This window comes from Merops nubicus, unplaced genomic scaffold (assembly GCF_000691845.1).
Source record: "Merops nubicus isolate BGI_N331 unplaced genomic scaffold, ASM69184v1 scaffold9680, whole genome shotgun sequence".
Classification (NCBI taxonomy): domain Eukaryota; kingdom Metazoa; phylum Chordata; class Aves; order Coraciiformes; family Meropidae; genus Merops; species Merops nubicus.
Genome location: NW_008582166.1, coordinates 34,096 through 43,034, shown reverse-complemented (window position 1 = coordinate 43,034; position 8,939 = coordinate 34,096). Strand labels below are relative to the sequence as shown.

Sequence of the window (8,939 nt, the reverse complement as noted above, 5' to 3'; positions counted from 1 at the left end):
CACACCCCCAATAATAAAATAATAATTTATTCAGTAGCTTTTGCAAGTAACCTCCCTGCTTAGAAAGTTGCTTAGCTGAAAGATTACTGATGATTAGATTACAGCTGGTTATGTTTGCTGTGATGATGGTAGTACTCCATCTTAGTAACAGGGGAAGAACTGCAGAGTAGTCACTGTTCTTTTTTTACACATGGTTGTGGTAAATTAAAAAAATATATCTGCCTTCTGATCTTTACTTCTGAACATATTGTTTATAGCATTTTAACATAAAGTGTATATTTAAATAGGAAAGGCGATGCATTAAAAAGCTGTGAAAAGGCATGCTGGAGCAATTATTGCCATTTAAAAGAACCAAAACAAACACACTTTTCAACTGACATGAAAAAGTACTTTCAGTAGAATAAGCCAGTACATTATGGCACTTTTCTTAACAGGAAGTAAAAGGGAGTAGTGGTTAGAAAACACTGCACACAGGAAGCTCGACAGACACATCGCATCGCTCGTAGTGGCTCGGGGTTGTCCAGCTCCCCTTGGTTATTGTCTCGTTTGCTTTTGTGAAAGTCACGGGCGTGTATCGATGGCAGCTCAGAAGGAGGTACCGTGTAACCAGTGCCCAGGGACAGCCACGGCCCTGCAGAGGCTGGAGGGCTTTGCCAGCCGCCTCTTCCACCGACACTCGAAGGGCGGTGCACAGGAGCAGAGAGCAGCTCCGGAGGGCGAGGGCCAGCACTGCGCCCAGCTCACCGGCCTATGGGACAAGTCCAGTAAGTATGGGGCAGGTCGTTCTCTAGGGGCTTGCTCTTCACTTGGCCTAGTAAGTAAAGAGCTTAGATGTTTGTAATCAAATAGGAACACTGATCTGTGATACGTTCTGGGGCCAGTTTTACAGTTCATTACCAAAAGGTATGAATATGAAGGAGAGCATGTTTTATCAGGCAGGGGAGGTGGGGGGCTGGTTCATGGACTGGTGGCAGCAGGAGAATTTGTCCTTTGTCCCTTCTTTTCTCTTAAAGCACAAATTACTTGTTTGGGCAAGCCCCCACCCTCATTTTTACTTCTAAATTACTTCCTTTATTTTCAAATTAAATCAGCTAGTTCAGCAGAAATAGAAAAGTCGTTAAACTTTGGAACCAGCAGACATTGCTGCTTTTTATCATGCATCATTTTCTTTTAAGGCATATATATATATCAGAAAGCTCTATAACAGTGTTCAACTATAAAATTTTGTTTTATTTTAACCATTGCATATTAATTTAGTGTGGGAATGCTTAATTATTAGCTTTAATTTCTTAATTAGTGAATGGTTTACAGTATTATCTGTACGGTTTAGAACTTTTTGTGATTGCATTTTGGATAATAAAAGTGAGAGATTCATAAAACAAAACAATCTAAGTAAATTGGCATTTGATTTTAAGGTGTTTTTAAAGCCATACATTATTTTGCAAAGCAATTATTGTCTCTGGTTAAATACTCACTTTAAAATGTGGCAGTATGGTAATTGATGACAGTTGTTCCAGAGTTCATGTTCATTGATGGATTTGAGGTAGCACAATTATTTGAGCTGAAAATAGGCCTTACTGGAAATGCTTAGCATCACAGTGTTGCCATGAAGAAAATCAGTGTTTATACATCTCCCTGCTTGCAATTTAAAATATGAGTAGGGAGCGAATCTGTTCTCAGAGGATAAGCAGTAAACATGGAAACAAAAAGGTGTTAATGCACGGACCTAAAATAGATTAAATCTAGGTCCTCCAAGTGAGATGGGGAAGGATTGACAAGTTTTGTTAGGAAGATAAGGCATGAAACACATAAATTCTGAGCTTCCACTTCAAAAAAAAAATAAAAAATGTTTCCAGCTTGGTAAAAATAAACATATACTTGTGTTTATGTAGAAGGTCTTTTTTATGTAAATAGCTGTTTAAAAAAATAACACCGAAGCATTTTTGTTTGTATAACATGAAGAAAAAATGGTATTGACCTACTGACACTTAAAAATTGTGACCTGTTTGTGTACAAGTCTCTACTATTTTTTTTTTTTTTTTCCCCCCTCTATTTAAGGCAGGCTTCCTCCTATGACATCCTTGATGAGGAAATGGACTGTCATGTCTCTTGATGATAAACATGGTGAAAATGGCTGTTCCACAAATGCTATTTTAAGCCATAGTTAAGCACGGTGGTTGCATGCAGTTTTTTTGGAGCCAAAGTTACTGAGCTGGTAGCTGAATGGCGGTTGATAATGTAGCTTTGGTTTCAGGATGAAATTATGAATCTTCATTCTGAATATTTACTCTCAATATCTAGATTTTTAATTTTTTTATGTAATAAAAATAGTGTAGATACACATGGACTAAGTATATTTCAAGATTTCACTGCCACTGTAGCTGAAGGAGTGACAGAGAAGATAAGGAGTATGGTGGAGGGAGTATTTCTGTCTACTGTTTACTCCAAATTATATATTCAGAAAATAATCTGTGAAAATTCTTTGTGAAAAATGGAAGAGAAATATGGAGAAGCGGGGCTCTTTAGTTCATCTGAGAGTTGAATATCAGAGAATTGCATAGGGTCACTGAACTCAGTGACAAAGTCAAGGAAAATTTAATGAGTAATCAGTGTTTAGAAACACACTGATGTTTGTCTTGTACAAATATTTTAATATTCTCAACTCCTCTGTCCATATCACTGCAAGTTTTGAAATGTTGGTGTGAGGGTCAAGGGGAGGCTACATAGCAGACAGCATGAATTACTCCTGGAAGTTTGAGGCCTAAGCACTCTCTAATGCCTGAAAACTGTTTGAAAAGTGTGTTCTTAGAATTTTTGTTGGTTTAGGTTTGAGATAGAATCCATTTGAAAAGAAAGCTAATGTATTTATACCTTCTGCTGCAATGAAATACTGCAGGAGGTCTGTATATCCTTTCACGGACATTGCTGCTGAAGCTATGGGACTGCTGAAGGGGAAGGAGCTGCTGCTTGTTGGGTGGATCTTTTGTTTGCGGTGTTAGTCGTCTAGTGTTGTGAGTTTGAGTAATATGCCGCATGGTCTATAGTCTTAGGGGTTTTTCAGTGGTTGATTTTGAAATTTAACATCTTTGCTTCATTATTTTTATATGTAAAATACACAGTTTTTCTAATGTGCCTTAGATTCTTGGTTGATGCATGAAACAAACGTGTTTTGTAAAATCCTCAGAATCCAGTAGAGCTGGGGTGGCTCAGGGCACCATGAGCCTTGGAATCTGTTTTTAAGCAGGTCAGTTGTGCTGCACAGCCAGGAGATGAAAGGGTTGTGATGGCAGTCATTAGAATGATATACTTCATTCTTAGTTTAAGTGTCTTGACTGGGACCACTTTCAACTATATGGAACTTGCATTTTGTTTTTTTGTTTTCTTAGTTGCTTGTTGGTCTTTGAAATATTTTAATTGGAAAGGAAAGGAGAATGAGGCTGCTTGGTTTTGAATACAGAGACAGTAAGATCCGTGAGAATCTTTTATTTTTGAACTGATACAAATGTTTTACAAATGTTATGCACAAATTTGGAAAATAAGAGAACTCATTAAGAACTCGGATAACTGAAATGGTCAGAAGAGTCACCACTGGTGCATCTTTCTGTCATCTTCATAGTCTCTAAATTGCAAATAGATTGGTGATGAATAGTCAAAGGAATATTATTTGGTCTCTGGTTCAAAATATTATCAGAATACTTTCAAATTCTATGCAATGTCTTACAGAGATTTAGATGAGAATGTCTTACAGAGATTTAGATGGATAATTAATATATATGTGTAGAGAAAAATACATGTGAAATATGAAATAATGTACAGAGTACATTGTGTGAACTGATTAAAGCTTTAGAATAACTGCTACTTGGGTACAAGTCAACAGATAATTCTGGTCTAAGGTTGCCATGGAAACAACCAGTGCTTAATATAATTGAGAACATCTTAAAACCTCCTGGTATTTGCATGCTTTTTTCCCCCTGCCATTTTGAGTTGCTTTAGACATGAATAGGTAGCATTGGTCAGAACAGAAGTAGTTAATGAGCAAAACCAAATACCCGTGTCCTGAATATTGATTTTTGGTTTACTACTGGTGTCTTGTGCTTCATAGTTTTTTTGCATTGCAAGGAGCTGATAACGAAAAACAGCTCTCGGGATTCTGTGTGCTCTCTCTTTCCACTTAGTGTGTAAGTGCATTTAGAGATTGAAGCGCTGATTTGGTAGATATTAACGTACTTCATCAACTGTTGGATTAATATTAGGAGCAATATGTTTCTGAAAACCAGCTTTTCAGCATGAATGGTAAGTCTTTTCTGTTACCTTTGACACTGGTTTTTGTTCCATCTTCACAAGCAGGAAAAATCTACTGGCTTTCCCTTTCTTGTCTGCATAGCTGCATTGACTACTGATCTCTTTGTTTTTGTAATCGACTCACTGTGGGTTTCTATTAAAAATTACTAGTCTTAAAGATTTGTAGTTTTTTTTAAACGGTTTGATATACGTAGCTGGTGTTTAGTATTTGAAATTTTATTTAAAAGCTTTCTTTTAGAAAGAAATGTTACAAATTAAGGTACAGAATCTGATTTGGAAAAATTTGTGATTATATACATGTGGGTTTTCTTAATTTTCTGTGCCACTCATAATAAATTATCTTATGTGAATTGATACAAATCAAAGATGCCTCCTGAAATTATTCTATTTGTCACATAAAAAAACGGCTTTTGTTGTTTTTCATCTGAGCCAGCTTATTCTATCTTTTTATTCTTTGTAAATGACAGGATAAGGGAATAACTCAGGTCATTCATGGAAGTAGGTGAGGGGAGTCTGATTTGAAATGAGATACTATAATAGATCCAGTAAACTTATCAGGCAGATAACTGCTTTCCAAAACCACTGTGACTACTTATTATGAGGTACTTGGAATTCAATGGGATTATGAAGTACTGTATTCTTACTTGAAATATTATTTGAAGTTGTATCCAAATATATAAACTCTGTGCATTTATTTCCGTAGAAACAAATATCCTTTGAAAATTGTGAAAAGTCCAAATATGCCTTTTTGTTTCAAGCAGATAGTCTGCAGCTTTTGAAAATGACTTGAGATGGTTAGAGATTGCTGGGGGGGAGGAGGGGGAAACCACGAAACCAAACAGTTAATGCTGTATATGGGGTCTGTGTGTATGTCTCTCTCTGTGGTTTTGCTTTATCCTACAAATGTAAAAGACTATTTTTACCAAGGTTTCACTTCTGTACATGGCATGAGATAAAGTGGGAGGAGTCATCCCAGTGCCTTATCTAATACCAGCTTATATATCATCTTACTTCTGACTTATCATACTTGATATATCATCTTCTATATGACTTATCTCATACAAATGTGTTGAAGTCATCTTCCCCAAGATGAAAAGCGTGGCTGTCATTTCCTCAGTGTACAAAGCACAATACACACGTCAAAACCCGTACCACTATAGGACAAGGCTTCAGAACTTTGTATGTACATTATGGAGATTTATATTACAGCATCATGGCCGTTCAAGTAAATGTGAAGGTGGGCTGTCCCTGAAAGGTGGCCCAGCCTTCCTTGTGTGCTCCACACAACTCTGCAGTGCTGGTGGCCAAAGGGACCCTGAGCCTCCCTGCCAACCCCTGCCCCTGCTCAGCCTCTCGGGAAGGTGAGGGTGAACCTACAGTCAGGCTGTGCTTCCTCAGTGTCACGTGGCCACCTTCATCTGTTGATGGAGAGGTCTTCTACTGAGTCAGAAAGTCTGCTTTTCACCAGTTACCAGGCTGGGGTTTCCATCACCTTTTTCTTGTGTGTGTGTGTTTGTTTGTTTGTGTGTTTGTTTGTTTGTTTGTTTTGTGCAGTTAGGTTGTAGCTTCCACAGGAATTAAAGTTTGTGGAAATCAACTCTAGGCATTTTGAATTTTGCTGCTTGAGTGACTTTTTTGTTTGGTTGTTTTTTTGTTGGTTTGTTTTTTTCTATTCTGATCGAGTAATTTTAAGGGAATAAATTTCTTACTAACTAGATGAAAAAAGAGGCTACAGTTGTTTTATTAGTTTTTTTTGGGAGGTAGAGTGCATGATGTGGTTGTGGTTGTTTTCTTCTCCTTGGGGCTTTATTCTGTAATTTGCATCTGTAGATTTCATTCATCTTGACATCCAAGCTCCTGGTTCCATTAAAAATAGAAATAAAGAACTACAGCTTTTACCATGTGTCAGTTCCAAATCAAAAAGATCTCAATTAAGTCTTCGATTGCACGTATAATTCACTGGCACTTTTTTCTTCTTTTTTTTTTTTTATATTTCCAGGCTGGATGGGGCTCTGGGCAGCCTGATCTAGTGGGAGGTGTCCCTGCTCATGGCAGAGGGGTTGGAACTGGGTGATCCTTGTGGTCCCTTCCAACCCTGACAGATTCTGATCTGTTTTAGCAGAGGACTTTAGAGCCCTAATGGCTCAATGGTTGGACTTGATGATGATCTTGAAGGTCTCTTCCAACTTAAAGGATTCTATGAATCTATGATTGTATGTGATTATTTTTATTACTATTATTATCTCTTCTGGACCGACTCGAAAGAAGGAAAAATTGGTTTTCTATTTCTTTGGTTTAATGTTTTTGTTTTGAACAGCAGAATATTCTTGAACAAGTAAAACTGAAAGGCCAAGTAACTTTAATATCCCCAGCTCCCAGTTCTGAAAGGTGCTACTCTGCTAGATCTTCTGTTCCACTAGGAAGACGCTTAATACTCCTAAGTATCACCAAGTTCATGTTTGGGCTAGTATTTTCAAATACTGCAAATAGAGATAATTGCTGATAACAGACACACTCATAAGATAGTAGTTACCAGTTGTGTATGGAGACAGGTGGAGCAGTAAGAGGAAAGAGTGTAAGGAATGCTGACTCTGCTGACTTTCTGTCCAGCTTTGAGTTCACTGGAGAGTAGGAATGGTTCAAGAGTGAGAGTGAAGGGAGGTAGTGGAAATATCTTAGTTCTGTGCATTTGGAACATGTTTTGAGAGGGACAACAAGTAGCAACTAATTATTCCCACTGCTGAAAAGACTATAAAAAATGGAAGGATGCCAGTGGCATTTCCATGTGCCAGAACTATACATCTTCCTATATGTCTCTCATGGGAGAGTTTGTTCCCTTCAAAAATTCGCTGGTGTTACCCATTAGCCTCTGACAGACTAGAATAATTTCTTAGGTATTGATGGGGCTTCGTCTTTTGTTCTGATACTTGTACAAACTAATTAAAAAAAGAAAGAAGCAACCTGAGAGTTGCGGTGTTGACATAGTTCTAAAATGCATCCATACAGTGAACAGTTCCACAGGGTGCATGGTGTGAAGTATAAGCAGAAAAATTAGTTTGATAAAAGTGAGCTTTCTTCCACAGGAGAGCATGTTTGGTATGTTGTATTCTTGCATCTCTTGAATGGTGACTGACTCTAGTACTTCTTGTTACATTGTTTGTATATATTTTGTTACCAGAAGATTTTTTCTTTCCTTGGTTTTTAGTTTACATTTGAAATTGTTTATATAATTATTTGTAGTTCCCCTAAGAGTTGCTGCTGGTACTGCTGTTGCAGGCCAGAGTTCACAACAGAAGTTTCCCAGCTTTAATTATGGAAGTTCTTACAGGCAGTTTCGAAACTTGAATAATGGTTTTGGTGTTTTCCTTTATTCATTCTAGTTGCTGACAGATACTCCAGCCCATTAAGAATTCATGTGGGTTTATTTTTTAATTTAACTTTTTTTTTTCAGGATTTGTAGCTCAATTCTGTGCAAGTTTTGTGGCTGCCTTTTAACCCAAAGAAGCACTGACTAACCAGCTTCTCTCTAAAGTCCCATTCTTTATCAGAATGAGTAGCAAACACTCTTACCTACTTTTATGCCTGCCCTAATCCTGAGGCAAACAAAATCTTGTTGTTCGCTCAATGTGTTGAATTGTGAAATGTTTGTTTATATAAGACTTCCTTATTCAGGAAGTCAGTCTCTCTGCTATTTAAGGTTAAAAATGAACTTCTCCTGCTTAGCTAGTTACTGCAGGCAGCCCTTTCCTGTAAATATTGAAAGTGTGTTTTGTGGGAAATATGTCAGTATAGCAATGTGTCAGAAGCTCCAATCTTGCAAAGAGATGAGGAGCTATCTTGCTGGTTTGCCCTGACATCTGTGAAGGTGTGTCTCACTCATCCCAGGGTGTGTACGCGAGAACGTGTGCGGTTTTCTTAATGCGAGGGCTCGGACAAAGTAGCTTTGTGGGAAGTGGACTCTAGACATGAGTGCCATTGAACCAAGACCGGCATATCTACAATTATTTTGATGCCTTGTATGGAATACTTGAAAAAAGAAAAAGCAACATAATAGCTTCTCCTTCCAAGGAACTTGTAAAACGCATCCATATACTGAACAGCTCATGTGGCTGTTTAGTTCACAGTATAACGAAGAAATTAGTTTAGTAAAACTTGGGTTACTTCTAAAGAAAAGGGTATTTGTGCATGAGTGAATCTAGTATTATGAGAGGCATTGCCTCAGATCAGCTGCCAATAAGCAGATTTATGCTTGCTGTTTCTGGTAATATTACTGTTACCATAAAACATACAGTCAGAGATAGCTGCCCAGTAATGTTATCCTCCTTAGTCGTTGAACTTTGAGGAAGAGGGATGGTGGGGCAGTAATATGGAAAGCTGGTGCTAGCCAGTTAGTGTCTTAACAATGCAGATAGGTGGATAACTTAACTACAGGAGAACCTGCAGCAGGTGCCCTAAGCATTTTGCCTGGTGTGTGGTTATGACTGTATGAGGAAAGCCTGATTATTTATTATATTTGTATTTAACTGCTAGAATTTGCTAAAAACCTTTAGTCAAGGATGTGATACATTTACAAGGTATTTTATAGTAGTGCCCTAGAAAATTTTGTTATTGGAACTCAATCCTAAAATATAGTCTTT

The 8,939-nt window shown here is 37.6% G+C and overlaps 1 protein-coding gene across 1 annotated transcript in view; it reads left to right on the top strand.

The window, feature by feature from the left end:
* The first annotated feature begins 577 nt into the window (after positions 1 to 577).
* LOC103769579 (cAMP-dependent protein kinase catalytic subunit beta) overlaps positions 578 to 8,939 on the top strand; it is a 34,095-nt gene continuing 25,733 nt past the window's right edge. Inside the window, exon 1 of the mRNA XM_008936795.1 lies at positions 578 to 764. Coding sequence (XP_008935043.1) covers positions 578 to 764 — 187 coding nt within the window. The remainder of the gene's footprint in view (positions 765 to 8,939) is intronic.